We start from the raw sequence: 21,957 nt of genomic DNA on the forward strand, positions 1-21,957 counted from the left end.
GCACTCCGAAGATTAAGTTAGTATTGAGAATTCAATCTCTCCTTTGAAGATAAAATATCATACCTTTATAGGTGAGATAAAATAGGTCGGTTATGTTTCTATTGATCATCTGAATTGAAGAGCAATTAATAGGTTTTAACAAGTGATAATGTCTGATTGTAACGTATAACGCCGAGTTAATGAGTTATAACATAAAGTGTCGAGTTATGGTGCATAATACCGAATTATGACATCAGATTTGTAACGGCCGTATCAGATACTAAATGGTGGATCGGAACTAAGGTTCAGAAAATTCAGTTGATTATTGAATTGTTTTAGTTATTGATTTATTAATTTAGGAGTTTAATCGATTTAACTATAGTTTAATTAAAAAAATTATTTTATAATAAAATAATAAATAAAATATAAATAAATATATTAAAATATAATTACAATCTAATATAAATTTTAAAATATTATCTAAATTAAAAATATTATATAAACCATAATATTATGATTTTGTTTAAATATAAATTCAAAAATTAAATAACAAACAACCAACTAAATATAAAATGTCAATATCTAAATTTATCATCAATCATCAAAATCTATCATAACTTGCTGCATATTTATTTTGTTAATATCATCATCTTCATTTTTACTATTTGGACTAAAAAATCAGATGATGCAGTATAAAATATATTATTACTATCACCACCACCACCACCACTTTGATCTAAATCAGCATAAATATCGTCTAACGAAATATATAACACATTATCAATAAATTTTTTAATAATTAAAATTATCGTAATAAATAATCAGAAAATAAACTATAATACTCACAAAGCAAGTCTTCAATATTACTAGAAAAATCAGACTCTTTTTCAACAACCTCTTTCGTCACCAAAAAGTCAACCAAATCAATACTTTCATAATCAATTGGATTGTATTGTACCTTTTGCTTTATTTTTTATCTTTTCTTTCTAACAAATTAAATACAATATATGATAAGCATAGTATAACATATTAACTGTACAAAATCTAATGATATGAAATGAAAGTATGAAACATATATTACCTCGATTTAAAACGCAAATTATATGTAACATACACAATATCATTTAGCCTATTATGTTTCAATCTATTCCTTTCTTTGTATGAATATGATAAAAAAAAATTTTCAATTCCTTTCACATCCTAAAAAAGTAGATGTTTGGCTAAGAATGCGAACTGCCATATTTTGTGAACATAGAGCATAATTACTAAACAACATTCACCATTCGTTTACAAGTTACAATCCCATAACCCAACTATTAATTATCAAATTAAAGGAAAAAAACATAAAATAAGTTACTATCAAACAGATATTCTTACCAAGTTGAAGTTTTTTTGCGGCTTGAAAAACTTGAGGCCTATCATAACTTTCCTTTCGATCTCTATACAAATGTATTTGGTAAAAAAAATTTCAGGCCTATCATAGCTTTCCTTTTGATCTCTATACAAATTTATTTCTTTCATTACCTCAACTAAATCTAAATTATTAACCTTACAATGCAATGTAATAAGATCAAGTAAACCTCGCATGACATTAGGTGCTTCTTTATAATTTTCATTGAAAAAAAAAGTAGGATTCAAGAAATAAGCCGCTGCATGAAGATTTCTTTTCAAATATTTGTCTCATCTTGAGTTGATAATCTCTGTATAAGGTTGATATGCAGTCTTACTATACTTGAATAGGTCAATATATGGTTTAAGACAAGCATCAAGGGAATGGTTCACAAAATCTCCACTGTGCTGGTTTGGAGCTGGATTCATCCAATCAAAATCTGACTATTCTTTGTTTCATCGAGGCACAGTTAAGAAACTTGTAATGGTGTTGGTTTATGTTGATGACATCATAGTGGCAAGCAAAGATGAAGAAGTCATTGCTCAAACAAATCAAATACTGTAGAATCTATTCAAACTGAAGGTGCTAGCTCCTTTCAAGTATTTTCTTAGTTTAAAAATTGCAAGATTCAAAAAACGCCTATGTCTTTTTTAAAGAAATGATGTCCTGTATGTCCTTGTTGGATGATATTGAATTCTCAGATTTCAAACCTACTTCATTGCCAGTTGACCCTAATGTAAAGTTAAATGCCTCAAATGGTGAATTGCTTCAGGATACCTAGCAGTATAAAAGTCTGATTGGTAGACTGCTTTATGTCACTATTTCTGGACCTGATATATGTTTTGCAATTAATAAGTTCAACCAATACATATCTGCTCTAAGAACTATCTGTTCTAAGAACTACACATTTGGATGTGATACACCATGTATTGCGCTACTTGAAAGCTGCTCCAGGATAAGGATTGTTGTTTTCATTATTATCATCTTTGATTGTCAAGGCTTATGTTGAAGTTAATTGGGGAAGTTGTGCTACGTCCTCTCAAGTATTTTCTTAGTTTAGAAATTGCAAGATTCAAAAAATGTATATGTCTTTCTCAAAGAAATTATGCCCTGTATGTCCTTGTTGGATGATATTGGATTCTCATATTGCAAACCTGCTTCATTGCCACTTGACCCTAGTGTAAAGTTGAATGCCTCAAATGGTGAATTGCTTGAGGATATAGGGCAGCATAGAAGTCTAATTAGTAGGCTACTTTATCTCACTATTTCTAGACCTGATATATGTTTTTCAGTGAATAAGCTCGGCCAATACATATCTGCTCTAAGAACTACACATTTGGATGCGGTACACCATGTATTGCGCTACTTGAAAGCTGCTTCAGGCTAAGGATTGTTACTTTTATCATTATCATCTTTAATTGTCAAGGCTTATGATGATGCTAATTAGGGAAGTCGTGCTAGATCCTCTCAAGTATTTTTTTTAGTTTAGAAATTGTAAGATTCAAAAAACGTATATGTCTTTCTCAAAGAAATTAATCCCTATATGTCCTTGTTGGATGATATTGGATTCTCATATTGCAAACCTACTTCATTGCCACTTGATCCTAATGTAAAGTTGAATGCCTCAAATGGTGAATTGCTTGAGGATGCATGTCAGTATAGAAGTCTGATTGGTAGGCTGCTTTATCTCACTATTTCTAGACCTAATATATGTTTTGCAGTGAATAAGTTCAGTCAATACATATCTGCTCTAAGAACTACACATTTGGATGTGGTACACCATGTATTACGCTACTTGAAAGCTACTTCAGGCCAAAGATTGTTGTTTTCATCATTATCATATTTGATTTTCAAAGCTTATGATAATGCTAATTGGGAAAGTTGTGCTGAAACAAGAATGTCCACAATCGGTTATTGTGTGTTTTTGGGTGATTCCTTAATTTGTTGGAAATCCAAGAATATGATACAGTCTCTAGAGATCTAGTGCAAAAACAGAATATCGTGCTCTAGCTAATGTTACTGCTGAGGTTGTGTACGTTGCAAGGTTACTCAGAGTTTAAAGTCAAAGTAGAGCCATCATTCACTTTTTGTGATAGCATGGCAGCCATACACATTGCTGAGAATTTCACATTTCATGAGCGCATAAAACACGTCGAAATGAGTTGTCACTTCACGCGAAAAAGGGTTTAGAATGGCATAATAGAATTAGCTCATCAAATTGCAGATCTTCTAACAAATTGTGTCCAACCAACTTTATTCAAGTCCTTAATCAGCAAATTGAAAATTATTAATATTTTTTCTTCAACTCTAGGGGGAATATTAGATATTAAGTAAATTGTGATTAAACGTTTGTTTAGTCATTTAATTTAGCTATAGTGCTATTAGCTATATTTAGAAGTTAGTGAATACTTAGTTAGTCAACTAATTAACCGAGTCTTCATCCGTTTATTCGTGTATATATATCAGACTAAGCACCATAATGCAGAATTGATTTTTTCCCAAATTGAACAAATACAGTTGCTAATACATTGTTTAAGAGTATGTCAAATTTTATTTTAGGTCCATAAAATATCATATTATGAAATTATGTATCATAAAAAATTTGAGTTTATCTATCCAAATTTTTTTTTTGAGTTTTAATATGAGATTTATCATTTTAATATTTAATTTCAATTCAATTTAAATTTTTGATATTATTTTTAATTATTTTATTTAATAAACTATATAAATAGCAATATTTAATTAATCTTTTTTAAAGTGATATAGTTTTTTATTGATATGAATCTCATTTTTAATATTATATCTAATAAAAATTTTAATTTTAAATTAGTTCAATTACTATAAATAATACCAAAAAAATATTTTTATTAAAGTTTCTCAAAATCCTATCATAAAAAATGAGCTCAATTATAGGATCGGCAAAGAATTTTTTTTGGTGACTTAAAAGAAAAATAAACAAAAACTAAGAGAGAAAAAAAAATAAGAAACTGCTTAAGAAAGGCAGTCCTACTGAATACTACTCTCAAATTCCTTCCAATGCAACGGAAGCTCCACTTGGGGAGAAAGGGTCCTCATTGCGGTGTCCAAGACATGATATCTCAGATTTTTAACACCAAAGGATCAATAAACCCAGAGCAATCTTGTAAATTATTGACAATAGTAAAAGCCTCCACACAATCTGTTTCACATATAATGTCTCTTTGTTCCGAGTCTCATGCTAAAAGAAAGCCTCTCCAAATAGCAAACAACTCTCCTTGCAAAATGCTACGACTCTCAATTGTTCCCAGACAGCCTCGTTGCCACATTCCCTTCCAATCTCTACTAACACAAGCAAAACCAACTCGAGCACCACTGTCAGGAGCCCAGGATAGCTAGCATCACAATTAATCTTAAAGGTACCCACTGAGCAGGGAATCCAAGAGCCACTAATGGTTGAGGGGATAGAGAGTCGTTGCAACTCAAAAATATTTCGGAGCTCCTTTTTCAAGGACAAAGTCATACCAATCACCTTGTCTGTGGTCCAATGCTCGTGAGGATAAAAGATCTCGTTATTCCTCGAACACCAAATCCACCAGAGACCAGAAATGAATCTAAAAGGACCCTGTTTGCTATTATGTAAGAACCAACTCATCAAATTTACTGGTTGATCGGAGATTCCTAAAGCTTGTCAAACAAATTGGGCTTTTGGACAATCCCGAATATAATGTAATACCGATTCCTGACCTGAGAAACATCGTGGACAGCTATCCATGTGCGAAATACCCCTCCTAAAACGAAATACAGCAATAGAAAGAACCTCCCGAAGACATAACTAGGCCAAAAATTTATATTTTTCTGATACATGTTGACGCCAAAACTAAAGCCAAAGAATTTAAATGCTTTTTGTGACGTTGGTTTGAGGAAAATTGTCAAAGCGCAATAAATAAAGCAAATGGAAATTGAAAAGGAAAAGACGAGAGGCAAACAAAAAGGTAAGGTATTAGTGCTAATTAGTCCAAACCTAATTAAACATCAAATCTAAGTAAAAAGATGTGTCAGCCTAAATGTAGCTTGCCTAACAAAGTACATTGCAACCACGCATCGGACTAATAGATATAACGTCGACACCATAATTTTAATTATATTAAAAAAATTACTTCTTTACCTTTTATTTCGAAAATAAATAAATCTCTCATTAAATTTAATTACAAATAAATTCTTAAATTTTGTAAACAGAAAAGACATAAATCTTTTCGTACAAGATTCAAACCATTATTAAAAAGATCTATATATCTTCTATTTATAAAAGTCAAAGGTTTATATTTTAATTTGATAAAAAACTTATTTATTTTTTAAATAAAAATTAAAAATTTATTTGTCTTTTTTATAATTATTTTTATCGCCGCGACTGCATCGCCGGTCACCCTAACAGCGTTAGCGGGACCCAAAAATGTTACCATAAGAAAGAAAATGAAGCTCTCTAAAAACTAAAATTTTGAGAAACGAATGAGTTATTGAACCATTCTAGTTTACTGGTTTATTAGTCTAATCAGTCTAACTGTAGTTCAATCAAAAAACTATTTTATAATAAAATAATAAATAAATTATAAATAAACATCCTAAAATATAATTATAGAATAATATAAATTTTAAAATATTTTTCAAATTTATACCATGAAATTTAGACAAATAATCTCTATGACCTAAGAACAATTAAAAAATTATTAGAAGACCAACAATCATAGTTATTAAAACTAAACCGGTAATCAATCCGGTCATATGACTGGGTCATTGAATCACTGATTCAACCGGTGGATCACTAATTTACCCGGTTAATTCGGTTATAATTAAAAAATATATAAAATTATATAAATAAAATTAAGATAATGTTTTAAAACTTAAAATACAAGTTTTTACAAATATTAATAATCTAATATCAATTCTTAGACATAATAAACTAAGCTCTAGTACAAAATACTGTCTCAATTTAAATGAACAAGGGCGATCAAAAGATTACACATTTTGAAACTACAAGTCTTTGCTGATGATGCTTGTTCCTGAGATGGCGGTATTTTTGACCGTGAGTGATAATCAACAACAAATTCAACTATTCAGTATTCACCTCTATTATCCAGCAACAAAATTCAATCCAATGATGTTATCCAGCGATAAAAGAAAATGCTCAGGTTCAGCAACAATTGTAAAAAATTAAATATAATAGCAACAACCACCAAGATTCAACAAAAGTTATAATTAAAATTTGCTCAGGTTCAAGAACAATTCTAATTTATTCAAGTATTCAACTGTTATCCAGCAACAAAAAAATTGCTCAGCAACAACTGTAAAAAATCAAATACAGCAGCAACAACTACCAAATTCAACAAAAGTTATAATTAAAATTTACTTAGGTTCAACAATAGTTCTACTTTATTCAAGTATTCAACTCTGTTATCCAACAACAAAATTCAATCCAATGATGTTATCCAGCAACAAAAGAATATGCTCAGACTCAGCAATTGTAAAAAATCAAATACACAGTAATAATCACCAGATTCAACAGCAATTCTAATTTATTCAAGTATTCAACTCAATATCCAACAACAAAATTCAATTCAATAATGTTATTTAGCAACAAAAAATTTGCTCAGGTTTAACAACAATTGTGAAAAATCAAATACAACATCAACAAGCACTAAATTCAACAATAATTCTAATTAAAATTTGCTCAAGTTCAACAACAGTTTTAATTTATTCAAATTTGACACTGAATTAGTGAAAGATCACGGTCGAAAATTCGAACGGAGTTCACCCGGTTGATTGGTTTCGAGACTGCGACGAAACAAGAAGATAATGACCACCACCACCACCCAACGGAGCAGATGCTGCTAGACTGCTTCCGTCTGCTTCTGCCGCTAATGAAGCGAATGCAAGAGCACAAGACCACGACGACAAGCTTATGAGCGCGAGACCGAGAGAGTGACGAGGTGAGCCTGTGAGAGACTGAAAGTGACGCGATGAGGGTGAGACATGAGTGAGGCCGTAGAGCGTCGAGAGAGAAGAGAGATGAGACTGGGAGTGGGGGTTCCATTTAGATTAGGTTTTAATAAAAAGGGAGGGGGAAAAAGCATTTGAAACGATGCCGTTTGTAGGAAAATTAAAAAAAAAAACACAACCCAGTCTAGGTTGTATTAACCGGCCGAATCACCGGATTTGATGAAAACCGACCGGGTTGAACCGGCTTCCACCGGGTCTCATGCTTATTCGGTTCAATAAGTGGCTCGACCCGAATTGATGACCGGATAATCGGGTTTCTGGTCAAACTGGCCGGGTCGAGCCAGGTTTGATAAATATGCCAACAATAACAAACCAACCAATTATAGCAGTTCATAACCACCCACTCAACATATTAGAGTCAGTGAAATAGTTACCTTTTATTTTTTATCCCATCATACTTGTAAAGAATACAATAGTATGGTACATTACATTGCAATGCAAAAAAAAAAAGTGGAAACTATAAACCAAATGATAATTACATTGAAATGCTCAAATAAAATAAGAATTCATCAATGTTCAACAGCACAATATAGCTACGTAACTAGCTTTTAATTAGTCTCAAAGCCAAGGCTTAATATTTCTATGAAAAATGTTTGGTTCATAGATTGACCTAAAAATGAGAACAAGCAATGAAAGCTGCAACCAATTGTATAACGCAACTAGAACAGAGGCAAGCAGAATGATGGGAGTGACAATCCATGATCGGTTTTGGAGCATAAGGAAAAGAGCGACACAAAAGACAATTGCTTTTTGATTAAAACTATCATTTATAACTGAAATCAATAAAATTTAAACAACAGCAACACAGCAGAGTCAAAAATCAAATAATTATTCAACAAATAATCATTCATAACTAAAATCAACAAATTGACACCACAGTGAAAAACAACAGCTCTCATAAATCCAATATAAACACCAACAGCCCAACAAAACCAAAAATCAAATGAATCAGCAATAAAAATTAAAAAATAACAATAAATAATCACCCTAAACCCTAAAATCAATAAATTTATTAAGAAAAATTCAAAAACAGCATACTCAAAAATAAAAAATAGCATCAATAGCATAACAAAGCTATTTTTATCAATAATTTCAACTCAAAACTCATGTAATCTTATCAATGATTTCACATTCAGAAATTAAAAATTTAGAACAGAGCCTAAAAAGAAAAACTCCTGTGAGCACTACTACTAATCTTCGAGAGCAGTGGAGCGTAATAGAGACTAGGACGATGATGAGTAGCGAGAAGACGACAAGCAGCTTGAATGAAGAAGCCGCAGAGGATGGATGCTGCGTTGAGATAGAACAGAAGGTTTGATTTTGGGACAGGATGAAGAGAGAAGTCGCGGAGGCACCGACAACTACGAACAGCAATTGTAAAATCGTTAAAGAAATTAGGATTTTGGTTATAAAGTGATGTACGAAAGAGGAGAGTTAGGGAAAAGTTGCGTGACTCACGCATATTTTTTCTTTTTTTTTTTAAATCTATCAAAATGATGTCATTCGGTAAGAATGGTCGGTTTTCACTTCAGTCCAATCGTTCAATTTTTGGCCAGTTCAATAATATTTGGTCGATTTTTTAATTAGCAATTTTGGACATAAAATTAAATTGTTGATATTGTTGATTCCGATTGAATCGATTCAACCGATCGATTCGGTTCAACGGATCGATTCAATCTAATTTTTAGAACTATACTAAAAATTGCTAATAATCTCGATAGATAGAATGTTATATAATCATACTTACATCTCATTATTTGGTTGGTGATGGAATTTATGGGTGTAATAAAATGTCGCAATCTTATCCTATAAAAATACAAATTACTTATTCAAATTCAACTTTTTGAAAAGCCACCCGGTCTTAATCATTTATATGACAAGCAATGTTTGATGAAGAAATTTACAATGTCAAAATAGTATTTACACTTTACACTATTATTATTTTTAAAAAAATAATCAGACCAGTGTGTAGTTTTATTTTACTCTTTTCACGAGGTTAATAAGACAGATAATAAAAATGATGAGTGCCAGCTAAATGAAAAAACTGAAGCGAGAGCTTAATAATGAATTGACTGGACAAATCTCCACATCTCATCAATAACCGAAGCCATGTATATGTGTGATATTTGTCATATCCATTGTCTCATAATTCCTATACATGTCATAAATCATAATGCACAGTTTTATTTATTTAAATAATAGTTATACTATTCTACAACTTAGAGAGAGAAAAAAAAATAAAGCAGCCATAATATTAGGAGATTAAACTCACTTTTTAATTTGAATATGGAAGAAAAAGTGGTGTTAGACTCAGATGTGGGGAATACAGGTGCTTTACAGCCATGTGGTGTCAGTGAATTGAACTCGGACCATGCGAGTTCTTCCTTTCATAAAAAAATTGATAACAACAAACAACTCGGAGGGTCCGTTTTCTAGCTTTCGAAATTCATATTTGTCTACCCACAAGTCGGACCATGCAATTTGTTAAGCAAAATTTTAAAATCAAACAACTCGCATGGTCCGATTTGTGTACTCTGAATTTTTTCAAATTTTTTAACACAAATCGGACCCTCCAATTTGTGTACTCTGAATTTTTTTAACTTTTTAAACACAAATCGGAGGGTCTGATTTGTGTACTCCCACAATTTTAAAAAACACCAAAAATTATCATATTAAAGTATATCACTCATTTTATTTCCATATCAAAATTTTTTAACCGATGAAACTTGATTAGCAACTTGATATGGTAAGAATAATTATGGTAGTAAAATTGGAAACAAAATTATATAGTGGGAGATAGTATGGGGTCACTCTACTTTATCTAAGTGTCATGTGAATGTGATATATATAAAGAATATGAAAAGAAAAAGAAACGACAACCCATAAGATGCTCAAATTAAGGACAAATGAAAATGAACAAATCTAAATTCCAAAATGTATGTATCATATCAAGTTTTAAGCTTTTTATGAGGTCCACCAAGTTGTTTCATTTCTTTAAGCTTTCAACAAATCTTATGTTTATAACCAAAACTACAAGAAGATGGAGAAAAACTTAATTAACAAAGTGTTCCTTTATATATCTTAGTTATTTAATGCTCAATAAGGAATAATTAAACTTAAGCATTTTACTGTAGAATTATTCCTTAATGCAAGGTATTATCAAACTGATGACGAGTAACTAACTAATTAATAACATAAAAATAATCTCCTAACATGTATCAATTTTGGAGAACGCAAATGCATTAGTTTTGGAGAAAATAGAAAATCCGACGTTCTATAAAAATAACAGAAGTAACAAAAAAAATAGTAAACTTTGGATTTTTATTTTTTTATACTCTTATAAAAAAGTAATTAACTAGATTAACATGTTAATTTTTAAATTTGAACTATTTATATAAAATGTAACAAAAATGAAAAATACTAGGAAATAATATCTTTAGTATAAAAAAGAAAGAAAAAATTCACTAATGTTAGCTAGTATTGATAAATGAAAAGAGCACTATACAACTATTTAGAAAGAAAAGAATCTAGGAGACCAACTACAATATAAATTAACTCAATCAATTTTTTATTTTTAATTTTAAAATTTAAAAAATTAGGATAGTAGGATTTTTTTTTTTTTTGGTAATGAAAAATACTTTTTAACTAGTTAGCTCTAAGTTAACTAGATCTCTAATTGGTTTCCTAGCGGGATGATTTAAAAGGTTAAGAAAGAAAATAATTGAAAAAAAAAAAAAAAACTGGGACAGGTTGCTACTCTTAGAATGTATTTGGACAGGTTGAAAGCAAAATTGAAGTGATGCAGTCAATTTCAGTTGGTTATGATTTCAGTTTTCAACTTTATTATTTTGCACATGAGACTGGGTCCTGCAAATGAATTTGGACGTGTTTATGGTAACCATCACACAATGACTCCAATGGGTTATGAACTTATGAGTAGTGCCTATTGGTCAAAGTCAGCGTTTGTCCACACTTGACACTTCACAACACTCTCATTACATCAACTCAAAGTCTCAACACAAATGCTACACCAACAACTAATAGTTTGTACAACTATTGCAAATACATGTATTTTGGAATAGTTATGTACTATAATGTATTTCTAAAACTACCCATTATCCAAACTACACATATTTACAATAGTTCACACAATTAAAATTTAAATTTTCATGTAGCATTTGTGAAGTCTCAAACTATGGGATTTAGACTATTTATACTACTCTAATTATATCTGGATACTAGTGTTTTTTTTTGGTATTAGAATACTAGTATCCTTTTTTGGTATTTAGGCTACTAGTGTTATATAAATATAAGTCCATTTGTTGAAGTTACAGTTGGGCCTATGTTATATTATTATTCTCGTATATAAAACTACTATGTTGGGTATCGGGTTCTTTGTCTTCAGATGCTAAGATGGGCCCTGCCTAAATTTTAGGATAACCTAATATAAAGTCCGATCGGTCTTGTTTGTTGATTGGGTATAACTGAGCTGGATACAGTAAACCGAAAACAAATTCAGCTGGTTTGATCCCAAAAAAAAGAAAAAAAAAACCATTAGCAAGATACCGTTGATCACCAAAAAAAAAAAGATTCATTAGGCCGTTTAAGTCATTATCGGATAATGGCAAAAAATCTGCAGTTGGAAAAAGTTTTAATAGAGTCAGATAATTTACAATTAATTCAATCAATTAAGTCAAATTCTTAGATAGGTGAAATACTAGCTTATTTAAAGGACATAGCACATCTTTTGAAAGATTTACCGGATGTCGGGATAACCTGGACTCCAAGGGAGGGAAATCATTTAGCGCATCTCATAGCAACACAAAGAGCTACAGGTATACTTTCAAGCAATTGGCCAGTGAGATTACCAGCGACAATTGAAACCCAATTGAGAAGAGAAGCAGAGAAAGTTATAAGAATTGAAAGAAGGCCTACACATCACGAAGGTGCAATCGAGCAAAAGGGATACCAGATGTTAACGGTACCCAATCAGGTGGTCATTGAAGTCAGGAAAGGAACCGGAAAGGAGCAACGGACAGAGGAGCAACCTGCGTTTGAACCAAAAGACAGTTTTAAACAGGTATAAAATCAAAAGTGACAAAAATACGGCAAGAAGTTTACATCAGAATTGAGCAATTTAGTAGAGAGGAACTCCCAGTGAGAAATTGTGAGTTCCTTCACCCTTTGCAACAGAGCTTCCATCAGAGGCGCTGCCAGCGGAGGAGACCTGAGCAAACCGACACAACCATACCATGCATCGAATTCAGATCTCAAAAAAAAATAAAAAATGAAAGAAGATGTTGAAAAGAAGACCGGTCTGAAAAAGAAGCCATAGGTGCATAATTTTCAACTCCTTTTTCATTCAACTTCCACAAGAATTAAGACATTAAGTTACTAGCGTAGTGTAACTGTCTTTGTAAAAAAGGGGATCTGGGTTTGGGATGGGTGGGTTGTAGGGTTTGGGTAGGGTTGAAGGGCTTAGCCCAAGACCAAAAAAAAAAAAAGTCATTATCGGGATTAAATTTTTTATTTTTGTGTGTATGCATTTGAAAATCAAGCCGGTTCGAATGCAGCTTGTAGGACAAAATACCGTATAAGTTATGGCTCATTGGCTGTCACATCAGCGTCTAAAGTACTTTTAAAATCTATATAAAAACATCAACAAAGTGGTACCCTGATTTTTTTGCATTCAAGCTTTTTTTTTAGCTATCCAATCTGCACCTTGATGGCCTTCAATCTAATACTTCTCTCCACTGTGTTTGGGTGCTCTTTCAGATTTCTACCTTTTCTAAGAACCTCCACAGATGCCTTTGAGTATGACTCAAGAATAATTTTTTTTGAATCCCAATTCCCAAACGATTTTCAAAGCATAGCATATTACCAGAAATATTGTTGTTTGTTGATGATGTTATGGAAGCCAACATATCCCGTCTAGTTCTATTGTAATTTTTTTTTGCTCTGACCTCATTATTCTTTTCCTTTTTTTTTGTTTCTTGTCGTACATATTAAGAATTAATCTATTGCAAATTTAAATTTTATTTAAAATTTTGTTATTGACCAATGAATTACTGCATTCACAAAGTAGAATTCGAACTTCAATATTTATGAATTTGTTAAAATTTTTAATTATCAAAAATAACTTATCAAATTTGACTTTTGAAAAATATCTTTTTAAAAGTTGTAAAAATATTTTTTTAAAATTTATATATAACAATAGCCAGGTACTAAAATGTCAGCATTTAAATTTTTCGGGTACTAATTTGGTCATTACCTCTAAACATAGAAATATTTGGTAACTAAACGAAATCAATAAAAAACAACTAAAATTTATCTTATTTAACATTTATTAATTATTACAATCATTAATAAATATTAAATAAAATAAATTTTAATTATTTTATTTATTTTCCTAGTATTACCAAAAATATAATAGAAATTTGGAGGATATTAAATTCTTATTGCTAAACATTGATTTAAAAGTTTGTTACGTTGATGATGGTTTCAGTGGCTAAGAGAAGGGGGTTGAATCTTAGCCCCCTTTTCGCTTGAATACATTTTCTGGTCTTTGAGGAGACTTTTCTGTTTTTAGCTCGTTTCTAGTCACGAGACATTTTCATTTTGTCTCGTCACTTGGCACGAGACATTTTTGGATTTTGCTCCTGAACAGTAGAAACAGAAATGAAGTAGGAGAGAAAGAAGATTACACCCAGATATATCCTGGTTCAGCTGCTAAGTGCAGTGCAGCCTACATCCAGTCTCCATCACAACAATGATGGAATTTCACTATAATCAACTTGATTACAAACTATAAAATGCTAACCCAACTTATAAGGGGATTCCCACAGAATCATGAAACACAACACAGATGTACAAAGGAACTCTAAGGACATCTATGGCTTTTTCTTTTAATTTTGCGCTCTCTGCCTTTTTCCGCTCTATGGCTTTTTCATACAAACCTCACTGTTTGCCTTTTTCCATGAGACTCAAGACATGACAAAATTAAACAGAAAAATTATAAAACAGAAAACATTGAAGGAGAAGAAAATCTGTAAGCTTAGGTAGCTATGAGACTTCTATGCCTTGCACTCTCACTTTCTTTCCTTGAATCAAACCATGACTGTTCACCATTTTATAGAGAAGTGAAGCCTTCACAGTTGAAACACAAAACCGAGCTTAGCTTCTTTTCCTTCAAAACAAACCGGTTCGGCCACAGAGAGAGAAGAGGAAACTCATGCAAAAACCAACATGCAAATACCTCTAGTCCTTCCTTGGTCATCACTCTTCATCAATCCGAGCGCTCCATCCTTGGCTTCCTCTCCAAGATGGATTTCTGGCCCTTGATGCTTCATGATGATGATGGCTTCATCTGCTCAAATCTCTGCCTCTTTCATCACTTCGCCACTCTAGCTACTTCCTGTGGTGGTTGAGCAGAATCAGAGACAAGCCATACCTCCAAGAATCTCCTCCTTGCTGGCCGAATCTCCTTCTTTCTTTTTGAGTATGAAGAAGCCAAGATCTCATCACAAAATCTTACCAAAAGTGATAAGAATCTCAGCCACTACATACTTTATATTTTCTTTTTCTTGATGCCATCATCACAATGGTACTTTTTCTTGGTCCTAGCTTCTCTGTGATTTTTACTGATAGCTTACTTCATTCCTCCTTTCCTGCGAGACAAGACCGAAAGAGAGAGGAGAGAGAACAGAGAAAAGCTTGCTATGTAACTAAGGAAGAAAATGAAAATGAGTTAAGTTTACTTACTCATGCCTAGTCTCTGCTTCCTTTACTTGCTTCTACCATTTTCTTCTCTGACAGTGAGGTGACCAAATACAAAGAGAGAAGAGAGAGTAGAAAGAAGAAAAACAATGGAAGTAATGTGTGATATAAATTATAATCAATTAAAATCAATTAATCCCACTTTCCATACTTTTGCCTTGTAACGTGCATATTTCAATAAATGCCATCAAATCAATTTTCAGATTTTTCTCTTTCCATTTACCAAGGCATTAAACACAATTGAATAAATTTGAAATCCATTCCTTAGTGGGAGATTGGTGTCCGTGGAAACATGCAGCTATATAACAAAAATTGGAGTTCACCATGATGATAAAAGAATAGCTTAACCGTTGGCCCCATTTCCTTTTTAATTTTGGACTAACCTATTTGGTCTTGCACCAACAATTGATTTAGGCCTATACCATTAAATCTGACTCAACTATCACCCACATATTCTTAGATATATTTTTGCACACGGCTGAATTTTATTTTTCCATTGGGCTTGCTATTTTTTCGGCCCGACACAAAATTTACACAACAAAATTATTAATTAAGCAAGTATGAATTAAGATCAAATTAATAATTTTATAATTAATTATTTTTAATAATATTTGTTTATCATCAAATTAAATTAGAGTTTTTCAAACTTATCAGTTGATTTATTAATGTAATATGTGGATGTATATATTATTTTTTGTCACTTTGATAGTTGAAATTAATATGTTGAATGTAATTAATTGTATCTGATATATCTTTAACTTGAATTCTTGAGTCGATGTTAATTGAATATTAATTTATAAAATCAAATATGAATGTCCACGATAATGTAATTTGTGTAAATGAAATTGTTAGCAATAGTTTTTATAAGTATTGTATGGTTAGATAAATCTATATTTAATACGAAAATTTGATTGTATCTATTTGTGAAGTTTAAAAATTTAGAAATTAAATGACGAGTATTTAGTGAATTATCTTTATAAATTATACAACGTGAAATATATGCTAAGAAAAACTTAGAAATTAAATTATAGACAAACATTGTACTAACAATTGTTGGGTCGACTGTGGGGAGCTCTCGACAATCGGGGAGAATTTGGGGAAGAATCAAGTGAGAGAATATAAGATAAAAAGACACCACATCTAACTCAAAACCTTAAGATGTCAAGTTAATGGGTCTCTCATCTTATAAATTCCTCACTCTTCCATACTTTCTTAGATGTGAGACTAATTTTAACACTTCTCACACTTTCAACACTAACAACAATTTGTTCATGTATAAATGAAGGCAGGTCTCATAAATTATATAAACTATACATTATTGATTAATGTTTTTTGATTGTTAATTGTTGTGGTAATACTTGTTATAAAATTGTTAACGACAATATAATTTTTTAGATAGAATAAATTGGTGAGAAAAAGAATACCAAATTTTTTTCATTGGCATAAAGGGAAACTAAAGTAGACAATTTTTTAGAGGATAATTTGGTTCATAAGAATGATTTTAAAAATGTTTAGCCTCGTTCCGACAAAAATATTTTTCCATATGATGAGGATGTGTTGAGTTTGAGTACAGATGAGATATTGAAAAAGGTCTTTCAAAGCGAAGAGCGCACGTATGATGAGTTCTACATGCAATTGAAAAAATATATTTATTATATTTTGATTTTGAACTCTTAATCTTCCACTGTACTACTTGAATGGATATTAAATATAATTTAAATATTTATAGAATTAATGATTAGTCAATATAAAATTTATCATCTATAAGAATGAGTTTGAGCTCTACGATTATAGGAAATGAATTAGATAAAACCTTGACCAAAAGATTTAAATGAATATGGATTAATCAAAAGTTAAAAAGATAGAATAAATTATATTTTTTTTCTTCAATTTTTAGTAAAAATATTATTATTTTATACTATCGAGTCGTCGATGAGTATTATTAGACACTAATTTTAATAATTAAATTTAGTATGACTAATTCATTATCCACCGTGGATACACATAATGCCATTATATTATCAAAAGAAAAAACATTTTCATTAGTGTATTCAAGTATTAATATCTAATCTATTTTATTTCAATAAAATTTTTACCACAAAATATTAATATACATATATACCAATTATCCATTAACATAATTTTTTTTAATTTTCAGTTCAAAACAAAAATATTTTAAAGTATTGCATTCAATTTTTATATACATATTTTTAACTCCAATTTAAAAATATTTTGGATTTAAGATTTTCAAATAAATCTCATAAATCACTTTTTAATTACTGGAGAGTATAAAATAAGTCATCATCAACTCTAAAGTCTATTAATATATAATACATCTTAATACATATATAGATACCCCAATTATCCCTTCAAATTTTGAATTTTTTTAATTTTTCAATTCAATACAAAAATATTTTAAAATATTATATTAAATTTTCTTTTATTCATATTATTTTTTGGGTGAATTTTATTTTTGGGTCATAAACATTTTGTTTTTCTTAAGTTGTCATAAGCATGTTGTGGTGTTTTTCTAGTCTGATCGATAATAAAACTTCCATCCTCCTTTGAATCCTTTCATATTTGATCAATTTCTTTCTTTAGCACGTTAAGTTATGCAATACGATAAGCCTAATCATTAAAAAAACACAAAGGTCCAATGGCAGCCCATCATCAGACTAATTTCACAAAAAACACAAGGTCCAACAACGGCCCATCATCAACACTAATCTTACTTGACTTCATTACCTTAAGTCTTTAAGAAAAAGTATGAATTTAATCTTCAGTATTTTTCACGTGCATCCAATTATATAACACTATATCAGTAAAAATAATTATGTTTTAGTTAAGTATTTATAACCTTTGTGCTATAAAAAATAACCAATAAATATACATTGTTGTAATTTAAAATCAAATTTGACTGAATTAAAATATCTTAAGTGTGAATAACAAACACTTTCAAAGACTTAAAAATTTATAATTTGATTTAGTGTTGAATAATTTTTCATATGAAGACTAATTTTCTAAACCTCTAGAAGGCAATCGGTTAATAAAATGGCAGTTAAAAAAGCATCATCCCAATACAATAGAGGCATGAAGACAGTAAAGAACATAGCTAAATTTATCTCTGTAATGTGTTTATGTTTTTTTTGTTGTCTCATTTTGTTCGAAAATGTAAAGACAAGACATTCTATAAAAAAATATCTGATTCAATAAAAAAATTAGTAAACACATTAGATGTAAACTCCTTACTGTTATCAGATTGAAAACATTTGATTTTGTGGTTTGTCAAATTCTTCATTAAAACTTTAAATTATTTAAAGGCATTGAAAACCTGACTTTTATCAACAAGTAAAAATAGACAAGTGTATTTTGAATAACCTTCTATAAAAGTAACATAATATCTGTAGCCTAAATAGGAAATTAAGGGGGTTGGTCCCATGCATCTAAATAAATAATTTTTAAGGAATGATTAAATGTAGAAGTACATATAAAAAAGAAAATTTTATGCATTTTAGCATAAGTATAATGTTTACACACAACTTAATTAGAACTAAAATTGTGAGTTTTATTAGTTTTGTCAAGATTACAATTATTAAGAATATGCTGCACAGTTTTGTGAGAAGCATGACCCAATCTTAGATGCCAAAGATTAACAAAATTACAAGAAACAAAAAGTAACAGAGGTTTTTGATCATTGCTTCTAGATTTGGGGATAGTAACATTATGAAATTGATAAATCTCTTGATTTCGAAAATTTTGTAAAAGAATCTTCCTAGAGTTCTCACATTTAACATAGTAATGTCGAGCATAAAATTCAAGAAATACCTGATTGTCCTCAGCAAATTTACCAACACTAATTATATTCTTAGTTAATTGTGATGAATAAATTAAAAAATATAAACGAAATAAACGATTAGAATCTTTAGCAAGTAATAAAGAATTACTAATGTGAGTAATATACATATCTGCCCGATTGCTTATCCAAATTTGTTCAAATTCTTCGTATTCTGTGCTAGTGATGAGTAAATTGAAGTGATCATTAGTAACATGATGAGACTTGAGAGGCTCCTGTATCAGGATGCCATGCCTCATAAAAAAGAGTGAATGGAACAACTGTGTAAATAAAAGGGATATAAAATGATATTGTTGGAGGAGGTGAAATGCAAGAATTCGGTATGGAGGTTGAAATTGAAAATTGTTGAGGAGTTTGAGTAGCAGATTGATTTATTTAGGATTGAGAAGGAGACGGAAAGTTGTGATCAAATCGGTAAAATAATGCCATGCCACATGTCCAAATTTTTCACAAACTTGGCATTGTGGCCGATTGGATGGAACGGAGCCTTTGCCACCTCTTCTAGATCTACCACCCCTTCCTCTGCTTCCACCAAAAGAAGACTGGGTCATATTTACTTGCACTGGAAGAGATTTAGGTTTTCTAAATTTGGTAAGCATATTTTCGTGAGAAAGAACCATATTCTCAATTTCAGTAAGAGAATATATCTCTGGCTTGGTATTAACAGTTGTTTAAAGTGATTCATAGTCTTCATTCAATCCGTCTAAAATAATGTTAAAGTGTTCTTCAGATGAAAGAGGGCTTTTCAATGTAGCAAGAGAGTCCGTCAAAGTCTTGATATTCGAAATGTACTCTAAAACTGACAATCCATGCTTCTTGACCTGTTTTAATTGCTTCTTGATCTGTTTAATATTGTATGTGATGGATTTGGCGAAGTAATCTTCAATTCTGCTCCAAATTTTATGACATAATGGATACCTGACTATCTTGGTTGTAAAATCGGATTTCATAGATGCAAGAAGAAAGAAAATCAAATTGTAATCTTCTTGGTGCCATTGTTTGTAGGTTGGTGATTCTGTTCTAGCGAGTTTGTCAGCAGCTGATGCAAATTGTAATAAAATTGACTCATTTAAAAGATGACTCTCCAAATATTGTTCCCTTATTGCAGCGAAAGCTTGTTGTTGCCATGTCTTGAAGTTCTTCTCTCCATCTTATTTGTAATAGAGTTTTGAAAGGATTTGAGAGTGAAAATTGAAAGAAAAGATAAAACATTGTTAGTGGTAGGTTCAGCCATGGATCAATGTTAGATTCTTGATACCATGATATGCAAAGAAATCTGAAAAACAAGTATAACAAGCAAATAATGAAAAAAATGAATTGTATCAAGACTAAAAAATGATTATTAATTATTCTTGATCCTTGTATATTGCTATCTTTTACATTGACCACGTATGTAAATAGTCATAAAAATAGATATGATTGTACAACTATGTAAAACATTTTATATTAGCAATGCACCAAAATTAAACTCAAAAAAATATTGAGACCAACTCCCTGGTAAGACAACATAAGCCAACTCTCTTTTATTTTTATTTTTGAAATTCAAAAAATAAAAAAAGTAGAGGATTAGAATTTTTTTGTAACAGACCTATTTTTTAACTAATTACCTGCAGTTGGTTGCACGCCTAGTTGATTCTCTAGCAGAATCATTACCTTAAAAATAATGTTACACATCCAAATATTTTTGTTAACTAAGTCTAACTAAATTAATTTAACATCAATAAAAATCAATTATGAATACAATTTTACTAGAGAATCAACTAAGGATAAAGTCAATTCTAATCAACTAGTTAAAAAATAAATTTGTTACAAAAAAAACCCTTTCATTATCTTAACTTTTTAAATTTTAAAATAAAAAAAATTAATTAACTTATATTATAATTAACTTTTTAAACTTTTTTCTGAATAATATTACTCTAAATTTTATTATTTAACTTAATTAAGCTTAGTTCATACAAAAACTTAAATATATACTATCGTTCTTACCTTAATTACCATATCTTATTATAAAAATCATCACGTGCGTGAGGCATAATAGACATAATAGGCTAGGGAGAGACATTGTCTCCTTCAAAAAAAAACACACTTGCCAATTTTTTATTCTGCCACCTCAATTCTATACATGTAGAATACAACCCCTCTTCTACGTTGGAGAATTGGCCTTTTTGGTCCCTCATTAAAAGGTTATAGCCTGTGTATGCACAACAGCCACATAAGAACTTGCCTACTAACGTTAGGCTTAGCTTGCTGATGCAGAAGGCTGATTAGAGGTGAGAAAACGAGGAATGATGGGAGAAGCGAGGAAGAAAACAGTTTTTGCTCGTGGAGAAAAATGATCGCTGATTAGAGGTGTTCTTCCTTAATAATGGTGGTGGCCCAGAACTCATGGCTCATTCATGACTTTGTTGTCCCTTTCTGTTTGCCCATCCATCTGTTTGGGCGATAGTTAGGTCACTACTCACTAGCTAGGTGTGTCTATATATTTGATAGTTGCTCATTTGCTGTATTTGGCTTTTAATTAATAGGTGGTTATTTTAAAGAAGATTTTATAATTATTATTATCGTGTAAAGATATTTTATTTTTATCATTGGATAATAAATTGTGAGACTTGATTTTTATGTTATGAAAATTTGATTTTGTTTTTATGTTAGTTGTCGAAAACCTAACACAACCCTCGTTATTTATCTAGGCTTGGAATTTGTTATGTACTTCAAGTGTAACATAGACGAAGTTAAGAATTAATTTTTATATGTTATAAAAATATTACCTTTATTAAAAATGTGGCAAAACAAATAAATCACACTATTAAATAAAGATCATCATAAAAAAATATTTTTGACATCTTTATTGAAATAGTTACAAAAAATATATTTCTACGCTAAAACTAGTTTTTAAGATTAATTATTATATATATTTATATATAAA

At 30.5% G+C, this 21,957-nt stretch overlaps 1 protein-coding gene across 1 annotated transcript; it reads left to right on the top strand.

Moving 5' to 3' along the window:
- The first annotated feature begins 2,912 nt into the window (after positions 1-2,912).
- On the top strand, positions 2,913-3,353 carry LOC130950344 (uncharacterized mitochondrial protein AtMg00240-like). Its single transcript, XM_057878849.1, has one exon. It carries the CDS (start codon positions 2,913-2,915, stop codon positions 3,351-3,353), a length of 441 nt encoding a protein of 146 aa, XP_057734832.1.
- The last annotated feature ends 18,604 nt before the right edge of the window (positions 3,354-21,957 follow it).

Source organism: Arachis stenosperma, chromosome 9 (genome assembly GCF_014773155.1).
Source record: "Arachis stenosperma cultivar V10309 chromosome 9, arast.V10309.gnm1.PFL2, whole genome shotgun sequence".
NCBI lineage: Eukaryota > Viridiplantae > Streptophyta > Magnoliopsida > Fabales > Fabaceae > Arachis > Arachis stenosperma.